General features: G+C 53.8%; 2 protein-coding genes across 4 annotated transcripts in view; both read right to left on the bottom strand.

The window, feature by feature from the left end:
* Window positions 1–565: 565 nt before the first annotated feature.
* TEX22 (testis expressed 22) lies at window positions 566–17,559 on the bottom strand. The gene is made up of 3 exons (XM_004434325.3): window positions 17,228–17,559; window positions 1,765–1,893; window positions 566–1,623 (listed from the first exon to the last, which is right to left on the bottom strand). The coding sequence occupies exons 1-3, from the start codon at window positions 17,390–17,392 to the stop codon at window positions 1,444–1,446; spliced, it is 474 nt and encodes a 157-aa protein (XP_004434382.1). The 5' UTR covers window positions 17,393–17,559; the 3' UTR covers window positions 566–1,443.
* A 1,358-nt stretch (window positions 17,560–18,917) lies between these two features.
* Window positions 18,918–22,872, bottom strand: part of PACS2 (phosphofurin acidic cluster sorting protein 2) — a 70,065-nt gene continuing 66,110 nt past the window's right edge. For all 3 annotated transcript variants that reach the window (XM_087447797.1, XM_087447796.1, XM_004434324.3), the window contains one exon: window positions 18,918–22,253. In XM_087447797.1, coding sequence (XP_087303923.1) covers window positions 22,135–22,253 — 119 coding nt within the window. In that variant the 3' untranslated portion in view covers window positions 18,918–22,134. The remainder of the gene's footprint in view (window positions 22,254–22,872) is intronic.

Consider the following 22,872-nt stretch of genomic DNA (forward strand, 5'->3'; position numbering starts at 1 on the left):
CAAAATTACATTCAGGGGACTCCAGAGAACTGAAGGGGGCTGCCCAGCTGTGTGATCTTAGGAGGCTTCCTGGAGGAAGAGGGACCTGCACTGAGTCTTACGGTAAGGCAGGGTGGGAGGCAGGAGTAGGGAATGCACTCTCGCTCCAGCTCCGTGTCGGGAGCAGGTTGGGAGCACAGTATCTCAGCAGTGGGCTCTGGGAGGGAGCAAGGGTGGGGGTGGCCTAGCCGGCTTGCTGGGGCATACAAGAGCCCAGGCGCTGCACAGGCCTGGCTCCTGCCCTCCCTAAGACCTGGGGTTGATCACCTCATCTTGCCCAAAGCCCCCTCCACCCAGCTCCCCCACACGGAAGCCCAGTCAGCCCCTAGCAGTCAGTCACTGAGTCCAGGGGATGGCACCCAGCCCCCCTGCTGACCTTCCACTGCCCTTGAGGGCTGGGAGCCTGTGATCACCTCCCTCCTTCCCCGCCTCCCAATTCCAGCCCCCCTCCAGCTTGGTCTCCCCAAAATGCAGCCCCTGCCTCGTCACCCCCAGCTCAGGCCCCTCCCACCCACCCACCCCTCAACCTCGAGACAAAAGCAAACACCACAGCAGGCCCAGGGCCCACTCCTGACAGCTACCGCAGGCCCTCTGCCCACACTGCCTACTCAGCCCCTGTCCACTAACAAGCTCACTGTGCAGAGGGGGAAGGCACCACCTTCTCCAGGAAGCCTCCCTCTGTGTTCAGCACCTCCCTGGCTCCCACAATCCCTGGGCTGCTCCCCATCACGGCATCTCCCCTGGGTTATATGTGCCCCTGTGGGCATCCCAAAGGCAGGGCCCAATGTGTGACCCAGCACCCCCGTCCCCCCAGGGCAGGCACCAGAACCTGGCAGTTCATAACATCAAACTCGCACCCTCCAGGGCTACCCCTGGTCCCACCCAATCCCACCGCCCACGCAGGCAGACGCCCAACTCCCCAAGGAGGCCAGGCTCCCCAGCCCAGACCCAGTGCACCCAGGCCAGCAAAGGAGCTGGTCATGAACCAGACCCGAAGGTGGGGCCTGTGAGGGCATCACGCCCCTTCCAGCCCACCCACAGCTGCTTGGCCCCAGAATGCTGGCCCATGGCAGATGTGGACAGCCTCTCCTGGCAGCCCAGAGGGCTCTCCTGGAAGTCCCCACTCTGCCCTGTCCACCAGGCCCCTCCAAGCGGCCTCTTGGAGGCTGGGCTGGGGTAAAGCACCCCTCCCAGAGTTGGTCTCCAAGGCCTGAGGCGCGTGTCCTGACAAGGAAGCAGCCAAACGGTCCTCCTGGGCCTGTTTTCTCATCCCTGGGCTGGTCATGATCCCCTGGTGGGATGTAAAGAGGGCGAAGAAGCCATGCGCCCCAGACCCGGCCGGCTACCTCCCCCAGGACCCCCGAGGAAAGGCGCTGGAAGACAGATACTGGGCTGAGTCAGCTCTTAGGAGGGCGGTGACCTCGAGCCCAAGGCCTCCAAAGTCACGTTCTGCCAGAAAGGCGCGCTCCGGGCCAGGAAGGCGTGGAAGGCGTTGGTGGACTCGGCAGACCTCGGCGGGTGGGGGAGGAGCACGTCCTTGTCCACGTCCTCGGACACCAGCTGGGCCACGATCCGCGTGATGTCCTGCGGGCGACGGCGGGGTCAGAGGGCGGGGCGGGGCCGGGAAGGGATGGGGGCGGAACCGGGGAGGGGGTGGGGCGAGCCGGGGCGAGGTGAGGCTGGGAAGGGGCCGGCCCCGCGCTCCCCTCCCGCCCCGCCGCGCACCCTGCAGCTGGGGGCGCCTCCCGCGACGCCCGGCCTCTCCCAGCCGCCCAGCACGGCCAGCCGCCGGCGCTCGTCGATGCTGACGCTCCAACGGCGGCTCGGGCGCTTGCTCTCCGGCGGCTCGCACACCTGCGGGGACAGGGCAGCGGTCTGCGCCGGCTCCCATGGCCGCCGGTCCCTGCACCCGCCGACCCTCTGCACCCTCCAAGTTAGCGGGGAGGGCTCTCTAAAGTGTAGCCTGCCGAGCCTCCCCAGGATGCAGCTCAGGCCCGCAGTGCGGCGGGCGGGGCCTCGAAGCCTCTAGTCCTGGACATCCCGGTCCCAGCACTGCCCCGCTTTACTGTACAAGGGTCGGCCCTCGACGCTGAAGTCCTTACAGCGGAGGCCAGGGCTCACCCGGGTGGTGGCAGGACCTGGTGGGGCAGAAGCGGCCCTCCAGAGGAGGCCGGCACTCCAGGGAGCACGGCGAAAGCAGGCCGCCAGACTGCTGCGGGCCTCAAGAAAGGCCGGACCCAAAGGTCAGCGGCTCCTCCCCAAGCCCCTCCAAAATGACCATAAAGAGAGGCAGGGACGGAACGCTCAGGAATCCATAAGGACAGAGGAACAGCGGTGAGGCGCCGGTAGAGGCGGCAGCCAGCACAAGGTAGAAGGCTGGAAAGGGGTTTCCGACTGGGAAAGGCCAGAAGCAGGCCGCACCCCTGCAGGCCACCCCCCCCAGGTAGAACTTCTCAGGTGGACTGTCTGTGAAAGACCCCCAGAGCCCCTCACTGACTCTGCCCAGCCATGGTGCCATCTTGCTATCGCCCTGGGGGAAGACAGGAGGTTACTCTCTGGAGTGCCATTGGGGAGGGGAGCATACTAAAAATAGAGGATTAAGACAAACTCAAAGTGAAGTCCCACTCCTCAAAAAATTAAAAACAGAACTATACTATATGATCCAGCAATCCTGCTTCTGGGTACATATCCAAAGGAATTGAAAGCGGGATATTTCAAAGATTTCTACACCCACATTCACGTTCACAATAGCCAAAAGTGTCCATCAACCGATGAATGGATGAGCCTAGTGTGGTAAATCCACATAATGGAATATTACCCAATCTTAAAAAGGAAGGAAATCCTGACACCTGCTACAACATGGGTGAACCTTGAGGACATCATGCTCAGTGAAATAAGCCAGTCACAAAAAGACAAATTCTGTGTGATTCCACTCATATGAGGTTCCTAGAGGAGTCAGATTCAAAGAGACAGAAAGCAGAATGGGGGGTGCCAGGGGCTGGAGGAGGGGGAATTAGTGTTTAATGGGGACAGAGTTTCAGATCTGCAAAAGCCAAGGAGAAAGGCCTGGAACAGATCCTTCCCCCCCTAGCCCTCAGAAGGAACCAACCCACGGGCCGGCCCCGTGGCTTGGCGGTTAAGTGCGTGCACTCCGCTGCCGGCGACCCGGGTTCGGATCCCGGGTGCGCACCGAGGCACCACTCCTCCAGCCATGCTGAGGCCGCGTCCCACATACAGCAACTAGAAGGATGTGTAGCTATGACAGACAACTATGTACTGGGGCTTTGGGGGAAAGATAAATAAATAAAATCTTTAAAAAAAAAAAAAAAAAAAAGAAGGAACCAACCCTGCTGACAATTTGGTTTTGAACTTCTAGTCTGGGAGAATAAATTTCTGTTGTTTAAGCCAAAAAAAAAGTGAAGTCCCCAGCTCCACTTTTCACTCTGCACCAAGAACCGAGGTAGCCTGGCTATTTCCCCCTCCCCCCAGGACAGGGTAGGGCTCTTTTCTGCAGACAATGACCAGCCCCAGAGAAGAGGCCACACCTCAGCACGCAGAGCCTAAAGCCAGCCCTGCACACCCCACTCTGCAGTACAGACCAAGAGCAGGCACCAACAACGTCTGAGAAAGCCTCTGCCATGAAAACAGAACCCCAAACAACCCAGCAGGGATGAAAGAAACTCAGAGGACAGAGAGCTACTGCTGGGAGACGAAAGCATGCCACCTCCCCCACTGTCATTGTTCTTCTGCCAGATATGGTGTATCCATGAAACAAGAAGAGGATGATGCAAAAAAGGGCAATTCAGAGAACAAAAATAAGCTCTTTAAACTGAAAATGTGATGTCGGAATTAAAAACTCCACAGAAGGTGTGGCAGATTGTTGCTCCTAATTCTTCACTCCCTTCCTGTAACAGAAGTCTACCCTCCCCTTTAATAAGTGCTGCCCACTGGAGTATATTTTCCTGCCCATTGATGTTGGGCAAGTCTGCATAATGTTAACAGAGCGCATGCTTTAAATATGCCTGTGTGGTATGAGTTGGCCTCCGGTGTTTCTGCCATCCGCCATGAGCACAGCATTCCTGGCAAGACCTCTGAGAGAAGATGCACAAACCCCACTGACCTCAGACCCGTGGGCAGAAAAACAAAAGTTTATTGCTGTGTATCATGGAAATTTTGGAGTGGCTTGTTACAGAGCATTATCACAGCAAATGCTGACTAATAGAGAAGACTTGGAAACAAAGCACAGAGAGCTGAGACAGAGAAAACAGGTGACAAACACGAGAGAATTGAGAATCAATCGTGTAAGACCAACGTCCAACCAATAAAGTTTTCAGAAAGAGAGAGCAGAGAAAACGAACACACATATTTCCCAGAGATGAAGGGCCCACGTGGGTAATGAAAGGAAACAGACGGGCACCAGCAGGCAGTGTGGTGATGTTTCAGAACACTGGCAGGAGGAGAAAGACCTTAAAAACTTGCAGAGATTGAGAAGCAGGGCAGGGAGAGGCTCGGGACCGAACAGTCTAGCAGGTCAAGCAGGAGCACCGGAAGCCGGGAGGTAATGGAGCCACACCTTAAAAATTGTGACAGAAAATGCTTTCCCACTCAGAATTTTCACCCAACCAGAGTATCATTCAAGTGTGGAAGCACAATAAAGATATTTCCATAACTTTAAAGTCTCAAGAACTTGAACATCCTCTGGACCCTTTGAGAAAGCCACCAGGTGAGATGCTCCACCGAAACAAGGGAGTAAACCAAGAAGTGCCAAGACCCAGGGCCGGCATGGGGCAGGCGAGCAGAGTGGCGGGGAGGGGGTTCCCGGGCCAGAGGGACAGAATGGGACCGCACTGTGCGGCTCTGAGAGCAGCCAGGCCAGGCCGCTGCCATGGGAACACAGGGCTCCAGCAGGAAGAGGAGCTCCTGGACTCCCTGACATGCTGGGTCGTTGCTGAGAGGAGGGTCACAGCTTTGTTGGAAAGTTTGGAAAAGATTAATAATCAGTGCACAGAAAACAAAGAAGTGTGGGGGTGGGGGGTGGGCGTGGGCAATGACTCCCCCCAGGGAAAACCAGGATGCTGTGCGACTAGGAAAACTTTGTCATTTTGAAGGGAACTTCTCCACGCTCAGCTGTGGACGATGCTCACCTGGTCACTGGAGAGCCAACATCAGAGGCAGGTTTAAGTAAAGAGTATAAAACGAAGCTAGTGGGAGGATGGGGAGGGGCGCCAAATCCTCAGTCCCTGCGGGAGGAGTGACAGAATCTGAAATGGAGGGGTCACAAAGGAGCGGCAACAGCACGTTCTTTTAAATTAGTCGCAGGAGCTACAAGGGCCGGAAGAGGTGGGCTCTGGGCAGCCGGACTTCGGACACAAGAGCTGGGACAGGGCTGCGTTCTAAATTATGCGCCCCATGTGTTGATAAAAGTAACACCAAATGTGAAAATGAAGATTTAAGTAATTGAGAAGAGTGATCTAACAGACATGGAACAAGCCCAGGCCTCTCTAACCCATGGAGACCCCATGTTCTCGCCAGACTAGCAGTGCATTCGCACACACTGGCCGTGCTTTAGCCGCCAACAGAACAGATCCGCCAGTGCAGGACCCACGGGGTCACATTATGCGGCTGCAAAGCAATACAATTAGAAACTAATAATAAAGGATGACAAGACACTCCTATTGCCATGGATATTCCAGAACACCCTTCTAATCAGCTCCCAAGTGAAAAGGAAAATCAAGACTGAACGCCAGTTCATTCAGAAATGAGCGACCGGGGCAGGACACACCACGAGCCGCGAGGTGGCCAAAGCCGGCCTCCAAAGACAGTTGACAGCTTTCAAGCATCATGAGCAAAAAGCCCAGAACAGTGACAAAGCAGATAATTCAAGAAGCTAAGAAAAGAAGAAAGTCACTGAAAGTTTAAAGACAGAATTAGGAAAGATTAATGAATAAATTAAAACGAAAAAAATAGTGGCCAATTATCACAAACTGGTTCTTTGAAAAACCAACAAAATAATTACAAGTGCCCTTTTCCTTGTGTCCTCACCAACTCCACGTACATCCATCTTTATCATTTTTGCCAATCTTTTCATGTTTCATGTCCATTTAGTTTCTTCTTTTATGAACTGTAAGCCCATAGACTTGATACACTTTCAACTCGGTCTTAAAAAACGTTTTCTCATCGCTTTTCAGCATCTCTTCACGGATTCTGGTTGGTAAACACTGAAATATTAGAAACATTACCAGTGTTTTCTTACAGACCATCTTATAACATTTTTGTGTCTTGGATTGTACCAAACTTGAGAAACTGCAGTCAGGTCTGTCAGGATTTTCCTTCTTGGTTTCTTGGCCTAAGACAGGCATTTCCCACTCTGAGATTTTAAATCCCGCTCTTCTGCCTTCTCCCAGTGTTTCTGTGGTTTGGGTTTGACGTTTGGTGTGTGTGTGTGTGTTTGATGAGAGGTAAGGGATCTACTTTACAATCTTCTAAATGGATAGCCAGTCGCCCCAAGACCATTCATGGAAAAGTCTATTTCCCACTGCCCTGCAACGCCACGCAAAGCACACATGAAATCCCCAGATTGAAACGAGGGTCCATTTCTGGACTATTTGTGCTATATTGTAGATCTACTTGCCAACTTCTGTCCCTATACCACACAATTTAATTGCTGGAGCTTAAAGCAGGCAAGCAAGGCTTTGCTCTTATATTTCAAAATTCTTGCAGGGTTTCTTTTCCAAAAAATTCCAGTAAGTTTTTTAAAAAGATCTTTACTTTTTCAAATTATCTTTTTATTATACAGTAATACATTGTTTACTTTTGCACGTTTCTGAACTCTGAATAAAGGGAGCCACTCTGTACAGATAATTCTGTCACTTGCTTCTTTCCCTCATGAGCATGTCCACGGACCACCACTGCTGCCGGCACCCCTGGCTCTAACTCCAGAGTTTGGCAGCAAAGTGCGATGTGAACAGATTCTAGGCTGTTCCTGGTCTGTCTTCATCCCACTTGGCTGGAATATCCCCGTTTCACTCCCTACACATTCACGTACGTAGCGAGGGACTGGGTTCCTTTCTGTCCGCTCTTACGACGTCTGCTGTTTAACGGGGGGGGGTCCGTCTCCATTACTGAATGAACTGACAGGGGTAATGGCACCTGCTGCCGTATCTCCTGCTTGGCTGGTCCTGCCTGTTTTACGGGCCTTTCTCTGGCCTTTCTTCTTTCTTCTGGATCGTCGATCGAGTATTGTTTCTAACCCATTTTCCCCTCCACTTGTTTGGAAGTGGTTCTCTTTCTATTCTTTTGGTGTAATCACGGTGTGTGTGCAAACTCCTCAGAGTCTAAAGTTGACACGCACCATCTTCTCTAACAACATAAGGCATTTAGAACACTTAGCCCCGCTCACAGGCACCTCCCCCCATACCTGAGCCACCGTGGGTGTGCATATCCATCCGCCCTGGGTTTCCACGTGTGAGTGATGTCTGATGACTGTGGTGCCCCTCACGTGAGTTTCACTTTGCCCACAGACTTCCTTCTGTGTGCTCCTCATTCCTCATCCATTGCAGACCTTCCATCTGAGGTCACTTTCCTGCTCTCTGGGGTCTGCTCTCAGAATTGAGGTGAGGGTCTGCTGGGGGCAAATTCTGGTTTTCGCTTATTTTATTTATTTATCTGTCTTGCCCTCCTCTTAAAAGATACTTTTGCTGGGCATAAACTCCCTGGTTGACAGTTATTTTCTCTCAGCACATGCCCCTGTCATTTGACCACACCGAGCTCCCGCGTTGCTAATGTCAGTCTCACGGTCGCTCCTTCGAATGTTCTCCATCTTTCCTCTTTGATTGCCTTTGAGATCGTCCCTCTGTCTCTGGCGTCCTGCAGTCTCACTATGATGGTTCTACATATCGATTCCTTGTATTTCTCCTGCTCAGATTTGTTGGGCCCGTGACTCCAGTCTAACTCACTGCCTGTGTTGGCCAGCCTCCACGATGGCATCCAGTGACTCTCACCACCCACGTGCCCTCGTAGTCATGCCCTGTCTTCCCTCCCACATTAAACAGATGACCGGTGTAACCAATAGGCTGTGGTAGAAATGATGGAGTGTGACTTCCAAGGCTAAGTCATAAAACACTGCAGCTTCTGCCTTGCTGCCTCTCGAATCCCCTGCTCTGGGGGGAGCCAGCCTCCACGATGGGAGGACACTCAAGCAGCCCGTGGAGTGGTCCACATGGTGAGGAGCGGAAGCCTCCTGCCTGCAGCTGGCACTCACTTGCCAGCCCTGTGAATGAGCCACCATGGCAGTGGCTTCTCCAGTTTTATTCAAATTTTTGGATGACTGCAGCTCTGACTGACATCTTGACAACAACCTCATGAGAGACCCTGAGCCGAAGCCACCCGGCTTAGCAGCTCCCAGATTCCTGACCCAGAGAAACTGAGTCAAAAATATTGATTATTGTTTTAAGCAGCTGAGTTTTGGGGAAATTTGTTATACAGCAAAAGATAACTAAGACACTGCCAGAAACACTATGTACATTTAGGATAAAATTTTCAAGATTCATGAAAAGTTTATTTTAAAAATTGGGATTGCATTGAATTAGTTATTTTGGGGAAATCTGTCAGGTTTAAAACACTAAGTCTTCCCATCCAATACTACGGTACAGCTCTCCTTTAGGTGTCCTGTAATTCAGTGACATTTACAGGGTTCTCCACACAGGGATCGAACACGAACAGATTTATTTCTAAGGCCTTCATAGTTTCTGTTGCTAAAGTGAATGGATCCTTTTTTCCATTACACTTTCTGGTTGGTTATTTTTAGTGTGTTGAAAACTATTAAGTTGGGAATGGTGATCAGATCATCTCCAACCTTCCTCTTTTATTAGTGGTCTTTTTTTTTAATTGGTTTGCGTGGATTTTCCACGTGCACAATATTTTAGCTGCACATGGTGACCATTTCACCTTTTCTTTTCAGGTATTTATAGCTCCTTCCGTTTCCTGGCTTCTGCACAGGCGCCAGTTCCCTGCGTGCTGTTTCATTGTCATGGTGATGTCTGCGTCCCCGCCTGCTGCTTGAATCTGCAAGAAACATTTCTGGTGACGTCCACGTGGGCACTCTCGACAGCTCCCCTTTATCCAGTTACGGAAATGTCTATCTCTTTCCACCTTATTAAGAATCAATATGATTTTGTATTTGTTTTGTCTTTAAGGAAAGATACTGGAATTGTTCACATTAATTTTCAACATCTATTGAGATAATCCTGTGGTTTTCCTCCTTTGTTAATGTAGAGAATTTTATTAATGGATTTCCAAATTCATTCGTCCTTGGGATACAATTTTGTTGTATTTATATGCAACTTCATTTATTCGATGTAAATTCATTGAGCACTTACTGTGTGCCAGGCACCATCCTAGGCACTGGCGACAGAGCTGTGAAGAACACAGGTGAAATCCCTCCTCTCCAGGAGGGCGGAAGCACGGGGGTTGGGTACATCATCACAGTTGTGAGGTTTAGTCTTTTAGATGCTGCTTGATTTGATTTACTTACTGCGTCTGTGCCACACTGAGACTGGCACATTTCTTTCTTTTTCTCTTTTTCCCTCCCCCCATCTTCCCCGGCACTGGTGTCAAGTTGATAGTGGCTCCCTAAATACAAGAAGTGGCTCTGGGTAGCTTAAACCTCATCCATGGGATGACATTTCTTAATTGCTTGGGAGTGCCTTCCCATAAATTCTTCATTTAGGGAAGATCTGGGACCACTTTAGAATTTACTTTGTTATGATTGGTCTCTTCAGCATTTTGAAGAATCGATTTTGGTAACACAAATTCAGACAATCACCTTTCAGAGGCTCTGCTTTACTCCCAACGTTGTGAGACTCCGCGGTGAAACGCCCTTGCTCCCCCGCCGAAACGTTGGTCTTTACTCGCCTCTCTGATAATCCACTCCCGCTGTCGTTTGCTTCTCTTTAGCTGCATGTTGGTCTTTCTGGATGGTTCCTCAAGGTCTCCCATCTTTTCTCACACTTCCCATTTCTTTGTCCTTCTTTTCCATTTTCCAGGCAGTTTCCTCAATTTTATATTCCAATCCTTCCACCACACATCTCAATCCTGTTCTGTTCTGTTTATTAAGAGCTCTTTTAGTTTCTGAATGTTCCTTTTTAAAAAATAGCATCCTTTCCATGTTGTGTGCAGGGGATGTTTTCCTTCCCATCTGAAGATTTCTTTCTGAGATTCTGGAGGTTTCCTGCTCCCTGTGCTCCCCGTTTCCTCTGTCCCAGAGCCCCTGCTCCATGTTCACATTAACAGAGAACCTGCCATACTGCTCGGAGCTCCATGGAATGGGTGAGGGCTCTGAATGCGGTCTCATGGGAGGGGGAGCTGTGATACCAGTCACCACAGGGCCACTTGCTTCCCACTCTCATACTCGGTTGCTCCCGCCTCTTCAGGGCTCCGTCCTGGGGGCGTCTGGTTCTCAAACACCTTTCTTGCCACATCTCAGAGTTTTAGGAGGGACAATGAGTGTGTTACTCATTGACGCCCTCAAATCCAACAGAAAGAAGAGGCAATTTTCTCTTGTTCGACATCGAAGCCTCCAGGAAATCAAGCTTGTTAGTAACTGTGCTCCTCAAATCGATCACGTCTTTTTTTCTTTACTCACTTTGTCACTCTGTCTTTTCCATCTTAGAAAGCTGTTAAATCCACTGGGCTCGTGAGTTTGGTTATTTCTCATGGGATTGCTATAAACTTATGCCTGAGTCATTTCCACAATCGATAGGTTTGTCAGGTGCCCCCAGGCCTCTGCCCTGCTGCACCCAGGCCACCGGTCTTGGACCTTTTTGGGGTACACCTAGGTCACTGCAGGCGAGGGCAGGGCTGTGCCAGCCACCCAGGGAGGGTCCCTGAAGCCGACGACAGGCACCTGGCTCCCAGACCTGCACCCCGCAGCCTGCCAGTGGAGGGTCTGCCCCACTCCAGCATAGGCTTAGGCACGTGCTTGGTTTACAATTGAGAACAATAACTACATGGGAAAAATGCAAAGGAAAATATATTTAAAAACTCAGGAATGCACTATCCAGCGAACAACACCATTTTGCTTCAGATTTTTTTCCCCAAGAAATAAAACATGGTTGATGAGATCTCATTGTCCCCAGTTCTTTCCTCTGCCTGCACGCTGAACACGGATAGGACGGGTTTCAGTTCATGCTTTCGGACGTGGTCCTAGATGGTATAAGGCACGTGCTGGTCTTAAAATGTAGGTAAACGGTACCATCGGGTGTAGAATGTTTTTCCACGTGCTCTTCACTTAACCCACTTTTGAGACATCTCCATGTGGACTCTCAGGGGCTAATTCACTTATTGTCACTGCTGTACAGCCTTCACCTGAGTGAACATTCCCCGATTATTTAACACCCCCAACTGACGGGACAACGGGGCTGTCCTCAGTGTCCACGTGTGGGCTCTCCCTGAACAGTGGGCCTTTCACCTTCTCCAGGTCCTGCCTCTCGGCCAGACACGTCACACTCCCACCAGCAGGAGGCACTGGTGCTGCTCCCCACACCTTTGCCAACACTTGTATGTTCTGGCCTTTCACATGTTTGCCAAAAGATTTCATTTATTTCCCCGACACCGAACACCTTTTACTTTCTTTCTTGCCAGTTGGGGTTCCCTCCCCGTGAAAGGCTGAGCATTCTGGGGACCATCTCTTTCTTGCCGACATGTGTGCTGTATATCCCACATGCCGATCTCCATCCCTCTGGGCCTTGCTCCTGGTGCCTTTGTCAGGTGCTGGGTGTCAGGGGCAGGAGGGGGCCTGGGGTCTCCTGCAGGAACACGGCTCCTGGTCATCTCCATTTTCAGTACAACCTGTTGGCCCCACTTGCCCCAGGGTGTCCAGTCTAGACTGGCCCAAGCCCTGCAGGGTCAGTGGGCAGAGTACCAGGGGCCCGGGGTGGCCTCACTCAGCCTCCCTCCTTTCCTTCTGGAACTTCTATTAGGCACACGTTGCTCTCAAGTTCCCCTCCATGCCTCGTGCTTTGCTTTCACAATCACCCACTATTTATTTAAGTCTCTTGGTGCCGTGTCCTCACTTAATTCCTCAGGACCAGACCCCACTCACCAGCCCTTCCTGCTGGGCCAAACCCCACTCATCACTGAAAGATCCACTTCTGGGCCTTGGAGGAGTTCATCTTGCTTTACCCCGTTCCTCACAGGCAGCTGTACGTCATCAAATGACATCTTGTTCCTTCTTTTTCTTCTTCCCTTTTTACGTTTTTTTTATTGTGATAAAACACACGTAACGTAAAATTTACCATTTTAATCATTTTTAAGTATGCAGTTCAGTGGCATTAAGTACATTCACATTGTTGTGCAACCATCACCACCATCCATCTCCAGAACTCTTTCATCTTCCCAATCTGAAACTCTGTCCCCAATAAGCACTGACTCCCCATCCCCCTCCCCCAACCCCTGGCACCCTCCATTCTGCTTTCTGTCTCTATGAATTTGACTCTTCTAGGTCCCCGATGAGTGGATCAAACAGTTTTTGTCCATTTGTGTCTGGATTATTTCACTCAGCACAATGTCCTCAAGGTGCACCCATGTTGTAACATATGTCAGAATGTCATTTCTTTTTAAGGCTGAATAATATTGCATTGGATGTATATATCACATTCATCTGTTAATGGATACTTGGGTTGCTTCCATCTTTTGGATATTGTGAATAATGCTACTGTAAACACAGATGTAAATTGTCTGTTTGTGTCCCTGCTGTCAGTTCTTTCAGATATATACCGAGAAGTAGAACTGCTGGATCATATGGTAATTCTATGCTTGATTTTTTTGAGGAATCTCCATACAGCTTTCTATAGGAAGCTGGATCATATGGTAATTCTATGCTTGATTTTTTTGAGGAACCTCCATACAACTACACCATTTTACATTCCCACCAGCAGTATACACGGGTTCCCATTTCTCCACATCCTTGCCAATATTTGTTCTTTATATAATTATAGCCATCCTAATGGGCGTGAGGTGGTATCTTACTGTGGTTTTGAGTCGCATTTCCCTATAACTAATGACATTGAGCATCTTTCCATATACTTGTTAACCATTTGTATATCTTCTTTGGAAAAATGTCTATTCAAGTCCTTTGCCCTTTTTTTTTTTTTTGGTGAGGAAGACCAGCCCTGAGCTAACATCTGATGCCAATTCTCCTCTTTTTTGCTGAGGAAGACTGGCCCTGGGCTAACATCTGTGCCCATCTTCCTCTACTTTATATGGGACGCCGCCACAGCACGGCTGCACGAGCAGTGCGTCGGTGCTCGCCTGGGATCCGAACCTGCGAACCCCGGGCCGCTGAAGCAGAGTGCACACACTTAACCGCTGTGCCACTGGCCGGCCCCGCCCCTTTGTGAATTGAGTTTTTTGTTGCTGTTGAGTTTTAGGAGTTCTCTATATATTCTGGATATTAATCCCTTATCAGATATATGATTTGCAAATATTTTCTCCTATTTTGTTGGGTGCCTTTCACTCTGGTGATTGTGTCCTTTGCGGCACAGAAGGTTTTAAGGTTGATGTCATCCCATTTGCCTATTTTTGCTTTTGTTGCCTGTGCCATTGGTGTCATATCCAAGAAATCATTGCCACGTCCAATGTCACAAAGCTCTTCCCCTGTGTTTTCTTCTAGGAGCTTTGTAGTTTTAGCTCTTACATTTATGTCTTTGATCCACTTTCAGTTAAGTTTCGTACAGGTATGAGGCAAAAGTCCAACTTCATTCTTTCGCATGTGGATCGCCAGCATTCTCAGCAACATTTGTCGGCAGGACTGTCCTTTCCCCATTGAAGAGCCTCAGTGCCCTCGTCAGTCATCTTTGACTTTGCTCAGTGTGTCTATTTTGCCTCCCTAGAAGTTTCTGTTTGTTTTTCACATGTGGTTAAATGCATCCATCTTTTCTTTTATGGCTTCTAAACTTGAGGCTTGGGTTAGAAAGGTCTCCCCTACTCTGTGGTCATAAAGAAATCTGCCCAAGGTTCCTTCTAGCCCTGTTATGGTTCTATTTTTCCACACTGAAACCTTGGATGAATTTCGAGTTTCTCCTGGTATTTGATGAGAGGCAATGGCTACAACTTCCTTTCTTATAGATGACTACACAGTTGCCCAGCATAATTTATTGAAAAGCCCATCTTTCCCCCACTGATCTGAGATGCCATCTTCATCCTATACTAAGTGTCTGTAGGCATTTGGGTCAATTTCCAGATTTTCTATTCGGTTCTGCTATTCATGCATCATACACCAGGACCCTATTGCTTTGATAACTGAAGCTTTGCAACAGGAATTCCTATCTGCTAGGGCTGAATTTATTCTTGATTTTTTTCCATTTGACCACTTTGCTGTACTGAAAAAGAGAAGACGAGCTTTTGGCGTTTTCATCGTTGATGACACTGACTGTGAACTGCCTGGGGAGAACCCTCTGTGCTGGTGAGTCTTTTTCCAAGAACACAGTGTCTCTTTCGTTGTTCAGTCTCTTGGTAATGCTTTGGGGGGTTTTAAAGTTTCTCTCAAATAGACAGGTTTGCGTATTTCAGATTTTATTTATTTTATTTTTTCCCCCCAAAGCCCCAGTGGATAGTTGTATGTCGTAGCTGCACATCCTTCTAGTTGCTGTATGTGGGACTCGGCCTCAGGATGAACGGAGAAGCGGTGCCTCGATGCCAGCACCCGGGATCCGAACCCGGGCCACCAGCATCGCAGCGCGCGCACTTAACCACCAAGCCACAGGGCCGGCCCGGTTTGCGTATTTCTTGTTAAGTTTATTCCTGTTGTCAGATGTGCCTTTTCATTTGTTTATTTTCTAGAGTCTGCTGTTGATATCTAAAGGCTACTGATTTCCGTGCGGTTGTCTGGACGCTCTTCCCAGACCCTCTGCTGTGGATGGATTCCAGCCTACTCCCCTGCACTCAAGTCACACGTCTCACCTGGCGCCGGCAGCACCTCCTCCCCGTGTTCACGTTCCCCTCCCTCTCGTTGGGCGGCATGGGCCGATTCTCCCAAGACGGCACAGGTCACCACAGGAATAGTGACACTCCAGCTCTGCTCTACTCTGCCCACACTGCTGTGGTTCTTCCAATTCCTTTTTTTTCTAGGTGTTTTGCTCTCCTTCACAACACAGCTTTTCTTTCAATGTCTGCTGCCCTCGGCTGTTATTTCATACTTGAAAGGAGGACTAGAGTGCATCAGCGCTGTGGGCAGATTGGGGCTGGCGGCTAGGGCAGCACTCTGCTTCTGCCACCTCCCACCATGCAGGGTGGCTGAGAGCTGACCCTCCCGCTCTGTCCAACCTGTGGCCGCCCACTGGAATGTGGTCGCCACCTCCTGCTGGCCAGCCCTCCCTTGGGTTCCTGCCTTCTTCAAAACCCTCTGTGGTCATTTTGGTGGGATTGTTAGGAAACAGAGGTGCACACACTTGCCCAACCCTCTGTGCAAGGCTGTTATGTCTGCAGACCCTCCATCGGAGAAGGTCTCTTTGGACCTCAATCTCAGCCAGAGATCACTGCACTTCGGTGAGCGTGTGTCCTCGCCATTCAGGGGACTGCAGACGAGGGCAGCTCTTGTGCACTCGGGCTGGGAAAGGACAGAGACAAAGGGAACGGTGGGGCTGACTTATGTCAGCCAGGCTCCCTGGACATGATGCCTGACAAGGGACCAGCCATGGGAAGATCCGGAGTAATAGCATTCCACGCTGAGGGCATGCCAAAGAGGAAGAGCACCACGCAGGATGGTCAAAGAGAGGGTAGCCCGGTGCACCCCTCAAGGCCGCAGCAAGCAGCTGACATTCCTCAGGGGCTAGGAGCAGTGGAGGGAAGAGATGGGATGACGTGGGAGGGTGGCCAGGTTGTGGGGGACACAGCAGGGATCCATGTCCCCAAACCAGAAGCCTGCGGAGACGGGTCTGTATCCCTTCCTAGCCTCCGCCCAAATCCCTGTCCTCTGTGCCACCTCCCCTGGTGCCCTTCTTTCCTGCTGTCCTGCCTCGTCCCCCACCCTCCAGTAAACCACAGCCGCGAGCCCACCTCTCAGAACTGCAAACACAGCAGGTCGCCACTGTCCAAGAGCCGCCAGGCCCCCCCATCCCTGCAAGAGAATGTGGATCTGACACTGCCGCTTCCCCATCCCTACCACCTGTCTAGGATGGAAGCCCCGGTCCCATCCCTCCTCCCGAGGAGCCTGCACCCTAACAGGTGACACGCTTGTGTGTTTATGGCCTGGACTGTTGATATGTCCTGAGATATCAGCCTCACAGAAGCCGAGGGGTCCGCGAGTTTGGTCTCCTCCAGCCGCTGGCAGGCATTCCGGCCATAGGACACAGCAGGGAGGCACACGGTGGCCACAGCAGGCAGCTCGGGGAGCCCGCTTTCTTTTTCCCATCACCTTTTTATGTAAACTATTGACCATAGCAAACACACATGCAGACACATCTAAGCACATGGCTCGACGGGCTCCCACACACAGAACTGGTTGCGTGCCCAGCACCGTGTGTGGCCAGCCTGTCACAGCCTTAACCCATCTGGCCTGGCTTTGACCTACACACACAGGGAACCATACAGAACTCCTGTGGGTCTGGCTTCCTTTGTTCATGAAGCGTCCCCTGGGGCTGGAGCCACTCTTTCCTGTCCACTCTCACGGTTGTGTGGGAACCCAGGAGCTGCTCCTCTATCTGGTAGGCGGTGGCCACAGACGAGTGCCTCCAGTTTCGGGTTGTCACAGCAGAGCATCTAAGAACATCTTAGTCACGACTTTCAGTGACAAGTCCTGCTGACTGCCTGCCTACCTGGTCAGTAGGCCACCGTCCCTGCTGTGGGGCAGAGCTCCCCCACTGGGCTCCCTCCACTTGGTGCCGGCATCTTAGCCCACGGGTGATGGGGTGCTGGGGAGGACTGAGGTGGGCCTCTCTTCCTGGCCTCACGTGGCCCCTCCAAGGTGCCCAGCAGAGGTGGATGGCCCACAGTTATGGGAAGCAGGAGGGGTGCCACCCAGGGCTCAGGGAAGAGAGCTGACATCCGATGTGTCCCCCACCCAGCAGCTGCTTCTCGTCAGGCGCCACTCAGCCCTCCCCGAGGCTGGCGGGGCCCCTTCTCCACGCACACCATGGCCAGCCCACCTCCAAAGCCAGTTCCTGGGGTTCCCAGAGAGGAGTCTTCACCTTACCCAGTCCTGAGTCTGCAGCATCTGCTGACCACTGCTCTGGGCACTGGCCTGGCCCCAGGCCACCACCAGGCTGGGTAGGGGAGAGGGCTGCCTGCACTCCTGAGACAGCTGCAATTCTGGCTTCTTCCCCAGGGTGGCCTTAGCCAAATGCTTCCTGCTGTCCATCTCAGCCTCACAGGCTGCGTGTCGGTGCCTCTGGGGCTCTGGGGGAGGTCCCCAAGGCCGCCTGTGTCCCTCAGGCAGATGGAGGCAGTGTCAGGCTCCGCTAGGCTCGCCTTCCAGCCACTGGCCAGACAGCGCTGGGTGGGCCTCAGGCCAGTGAGACCGAACGGTCGACCTCCTTGAGTGACCTGGGTCTCCCAGCTCCTGCTGCCACTTTCCCCAAATGGTCATCCCAAGCTGGATCAGCTGCAGCACCCCGCCCTGCCCCAGGCTCCCCCAGGGGCACCCCCTCTCCCCACGCCCTGGCCTCCTACCCTGGCTCTAGCTCTGGGGGTCTGTGCCCCCCTCTAGCTCTGAGGGTCCCTCGCGGGACCCTGCTGCCGATACACAAAGGCGGGAACGTGGGGACAGGCAGAGAATGAAGAACGCCCCAGCTCTCCCGCCTGCCTCCCTCCTCCAGACCCTGTAACCTCACCTTAATGCTACCAGGCCGAGGCCAAGGACGGTGAGGAGACCTCAGTGGATGCAGCCCTACTCTCCTCACTCGAGGGGCACGGAGCACAGGACAAGAGCACACACGGGGGAGGGTCGGGAGAGGGCACCACTCCGGGTGCGCGGTCAGTGGGGAGGGCTGGAGTACACTAGGAGTGTGGTGGGGGAACACTGAGAGTATGGAGGTGGGGGAGGGGTGGGGTACACTGGGGTATGGAGGTGGGGGAGGGGCGGGGTAAACTGGGGGTGGAGGCGGGAGAGGGGCGGATATACTGGGTTGTGGAGGTGGGGAGGGGCAGGGTACACGGGGTACTGTGGAGAAGTGGGGTACAGTGGGGTGTGGAGGCGGGGAAAGGGTGGGGTACACTGGGGTACTGTGGGGGAGGGTCGGGGTACACTGGGGTATTATGGGGCAGCAGCGGCGTACACAAGGGTGCGGCGTTGGGGGAAGGGCGGGATACACTGGGGTGCGGAGGCGGGGGAGGGGTGGGAGGGGCGGGCCTCTGCGGTAGGAGGGTCAAAGAGTAGGGGTGGGGCCCGAGGGGGCGGAGCCGAGTTCGGAGAACTGCCGCTCCGGCAAGCCCCGCCTCGCCGCCTCCGCTTCCGGCAGCCCCGCGCCTGCGCCCTGGTCTCCGGATGTCAGGGGGGGCCGTGGGTTCCGCTTTTCCCGCCGTGGGGGAACAGTCACGCAGACCCAGTCCGTTCCTGCGGTCTGTCGCCCGAGAGCTCCTCTCGGGGTCTCCCGGAGTCCAGGCCCCACGCCGCTCAGAGTTGCTCGCCTCGCAGACGCCCCCACCCATCCACGGCGCAGACCGGAACTTCGGATTCCTCGACCGGAGCCCTCCTGGGCCGTGCGCCCGCGGCTCCTCGTCCCCACGGTGCCCCGATCCCCTTCCCCGCGGCGCCGACGCCGTTTCCCCGTGGGGACCTCGGAGCGCCGCCCGCAGCGCGGACACAGGGCGGAGCTGGCGCCCGGACGGACGGAGGGTCAGGGTGGGGGCTGTGGCCGCCGCGAGGAATCACATAGCAGGCAAGGGAGGGCCCGGGGGAGTGCTCCCCAGGTTTATTAGTGTCGCATCAGCACCTTAAAATAGTCCACGTGGTCACATACGTGACAGATTAGAATCTGTTCCCCAAAAAGGTTATTTACATTAATCTTGTTTTCCATTAAAAAAAAAAAAAAAAACCCAAACTAGCAACACGTACATCCTAGAAACCAAACAATGCACAATGAACTGGATAGCGGGCTTCAGAAACGCACAGTGGCACCCTTTGGCCTGCAGGGGCAGACCCCCGGGGTGCCACCAAGCCCAGCCCTAAGGCTCCTGCAGGCCCTTGCCAGGGACAGGTTCTCCCTCCCCACTCCACAGAGGACAGGGCCGGCCTGGGGAGGGAGTCAAGAAACAGGTGTAGGTCAGGCAGCTGGCCCTCGGAAGCAAGCAGCTCGGGTCTTGTCCCGAGGAATCTGTTCCTGGACAAAGGCCAGACCCCAGAGGCCAGTCAGGTCTTCCCACTGGGAGCGAGGACAGTGCAGCAAAGCTAGCCTTGGCCACTCTGATCCCTCCAGCCTCTGCACAGAGACACTTGGCTCTGCGCCCAGGGGCCCTCTCCTCCCTGAGCTGCGGTTGGTGGTGACACTGACTCAGGACACTGGCCTGCATGCCCTGAGGAGACGGTGACCCAGGGGACCTGAGATGGTTGAGGGAGAAAGTGGTGGGCCAGGCTTCACAGCGAGGGCAGAGCCTGCCCACACCACGCTGGACAGTGGCAGCCAGGCCTCAAGGAGCCTGGTGTGGCCTGACCATGACCAGGACCTTAACCTTTGAGTCCTAGGTACCTCTGGTCACCCAATGGGCTGAGAACCCTTGCTCTGGGGGTCAGCTCCTGTCCTGTGCCCCCCCCCACCCCCCGCTCATGGCGCATGGCTCAGTTGTGGACGGCTTCAGCTTCTGGGTCATCCTCCTTTGAGTGACAAAGTGCTTTTATGTGTACCCTCAGAACAGCTCCACGAGGTAGGCAGAGGAGATGTGACCATCCCTAGTTAGCCAATGGGCAGACCAAGGCACAGGTGTGTGCAGCCCAGATCTCCAAGTGAGTTGTGTGGCTGGGGCCAGCTACATGACCTCTGGACCCAGGGATGGTGTGGCGGGTGGGCCCTATGGCACTCAGCAAGGGACCCGGGGGCAGAGGGTGGAGGCACTGGGTGTCCTCCTCTCTAGTGTACACACAGCCATGGAGGGATGTTGGGGAGGACAGCTCCAGGAAAGGGGCAGCCCATAGCTGGGATGGACGGGACAGGCCCCTTGGCCCTTCCTCTAAAACCAGCTCTGCAGCTAGAAAGCTAAGCCAAGGGTGTTTTGCCTGCACCTCTTTCCTGTTGAGTGTGACCTTTGGAAAGGAAACTTGAGGAGCAATGACCACAGCCCTGGAGCCCAGTGGCAGGAACGAGGGTAGGTAGGGAGGCTCCGGTCCCAAGGCTTGCTTCTGGGTGCAGCCGCAGGTGGATGCTGCACTGGTTGCCTGAGGGCCGTCGGCTCAGGGGCATGCACCCTCGCCACAGGTCCTTCCTAGGGAGGGAAGGCTACAAGCCAGGGTGTAGCCTCAGGCCCCTGGTCCCAGGAGCCCTCAGAGGAGGCATATTTCAGGGAGGAGGAGCTCTTGTGGGGAGGGGTGCCCCTGCGCAGCATTCTGCCTGCAGGCACCCGAGGTGAGGGCTGCATTGAAGGTCATGCCCAAGTTCTGTCCACCAACTAGCCCCAAGGCCCTTGGCCATGGACACTCGGACCCTGTACAGCCGCCTGGGGGAGGAGGTAAGCAGGTAGGTCACAGGTAAGAAAAACGGGCCATCTTCCACCCCCTGAGGATGGAACCCCTCTGTGCCGCAGGCTGTTGGTGAGGCCTGTCCTCGGGAGGAATGGGGCGGCCTGCAGCCTGTCCTGCCCTTGGTACTGTTTTCTGAGCACAGCCTGTGTGGCTCTCGGCCTTAGCAAACCAGGCCCACAGTCCCCTGGGAGGGCCGCCAGGGCCACAGCTGCCAAGAGGCAGGAGTGGTGGGCTCTTCCTGTGAAGACAGGGGGTGCAGGGGTCGGGGGGGAGCAGCAGGACTGGGGAGGCCCCTGGCTGTGGTTAGGATGCTGCATGGGAAGGCAGAGGGCGAGGCTGCCACCCAGCATGGGACCCAAACCCAGAACCTTGCTCTGAGGAGCTTGGCCTAGAGAAGCCAGGGCCCCCAGCCTCTGCGAGGTGGCCCCCGCTGCACCCAAGGCTTCAACAGTGCCTAGCCCCTGTGATCAGGCCGCCTCACCTAAGCATTCACTGGCCATTTTAGTGCTACAGGTGACACACACACACCTGGTCGGCTGGCCCAGATGCCCCACAGCTAGCAGGTGAGGCTGGAGGGGGCAGCAGCAGGAGGCTGAGTGGGCCAGGGCCTGCTGCAGGGGCCACTGTGCTTGCTGAGTTTGGGGCAGGGACAACTCGCAGAAGCATAGCAGTGTCTCAGGAACAGCCCGTGGGGGCAGGCAGGCGTTGGGGCTGGGACGTGGGCAGTGCTGGCTGGCTCTGCCCCAGCCCTGAGGGCCGCTGGGACTTCAGAAGAGCAGTCTGTTCGGCAGCTACATTGTAACATGTATTTAAAAGCATTAAAAATATCCGCTACTATAAAACCTCTGCCGCCCCTTGAGGCTGGGGCTTATTGGGAACCACGAGTGGCCGGTGCTGGGGCCCAGGGCTGGGCTGACCTGCTTCTGTGTTCTGTTCAGGACGCCCCCACCAGGAGGCCAGCCTTCAGCCTCTGGCCACCCAGCTCTGGACCTGGGCACGTGGCCTGGGCACACAGGCAGCCTGGGGGTCTGTGCGGCCGCCCGCCTGACCCTGGCTCCCTGAGGAAGCAGAGTCCTGGCTTTCAAGGACAGGACGCAAAGGCGAGAACCCTTCTTGCTGGGGGACTCGGGGTGTCCTGAGGCCAAAAAACACCTTCCACGATTCTCAAGCTCAACACTGTCCGCCTGACCTCCCACCCCTGTCAGAACATTCTGGTTAATAAGCAGAGCAGTTACGGGCTCCCAGTGGGGAGCCGCCCCATTAGTTTCCAGGTTGTGAGCACATTCATACTTAAGACTGTTTTTCTTTGTGTTTTTAAGGGTCTGTCTCTGTAGTAAACTGAAATGTTAACAGAAAAGCAGTTGGGCCCTCCCGGCTCAGCCATCGCAGGGCTCCAGGGTGGGGAGCTGGCAGCCCCACGGTGGGCCAGGCTAGAAGGTGGACTTGGAGTGTCCGAAGATGCAGATGGGGAAGTGCTTGACGTGGGAGGACCACTGGGCCGCCAGCTGGAAGAACTTGACGTCGTTCCACTCCACGCCGTCGATGAGGACTGCGGGGACAAGAGCACGTGACCAGGTGCCCGCCAGGCCAGCGAGCGTGCCATCCCTCCTCCCAGCCAGCGCAGAGGACAAGAAGGCTGGAGGGCCTGACATCCCCAGGGACCCCCACGCCAACCTGCTGGCCAGTCCTTTCTGCCGCCTGCCCTCCCCTGGCTCCGAGCTACCCGCTGGGGCCAGCCTCTCCCTGACTGCGGGGAGCTGCTCATCCACATGCCCCTCTGCCCCAGCACGGGTCTGCAAAGCGGGCTTTGAGCACCCTCCACGCAAACCAGAAGATCAAGGGAGGGAGACCGGGAGGTTCTCGACCACCGTGGTCATCAGACTCAAGCTCACAAGAAGACAAAAACCTCGAGAGCTCCATATTCTGAATCAGTTGGTTGCAGAATACTGTATAACAAGTCTGATATACATAAATCAATCTTAAAAAAGCAGAAAGGATTAAGAAATTATTGGCTAGAATTTGAAAAGCTGTTACATGCACACGGGGCCTTATCCAGATGTATTCCAAGCTGGAATTATGTAATAAGTGTTTCATAGCAAAACAAAAGCATTTCCTGTAGGCAATTTAAAAAGGCGGCCCACTTCGCCTCTGGTTTACGTGCATATTTT

The sequence above is a fragment of the Ceratotherium simum genome, chromosome 24, assembly GCF_057802395.1.
Source record: "Ceratotherium simum simum isolate JZ-2026a chromosome 24, ASM5780239v1, whole genome shotgun sequence".
Lineage (NCBI taxonomy): Eukaryota > Metazoa > Chordata > Mammalia > Perissodactyla > Rhinocerotidae > Ceratotherium > Ceratotherium simum.

Bases quoted from the DNA above. Each gene is read 5' to 3' on its own strand.
- TEX22 (XM_004434325.3), bottom strand. From the start codon at position 17,392: ATGGACAGCAGGAAGCATTTGGCTAAGGCCACCCTGGGGAAGAAGCCA. The intron at 1,894-17,227 runs GTAAGGTGAAGA...CTGTCCCCGCAG, and splicing joins TGCTGCAGACTCAGGACTGG to GTGTGCGAGCCGCCGGAGAG. The intron at 1,624-1,764 runs GTGCGCGGCGGG...CGTCGCCCGCAG, and splicing joins GAGGCGCCCCCAGCTGCAGG to GACATCACGCGGATCGTGGC.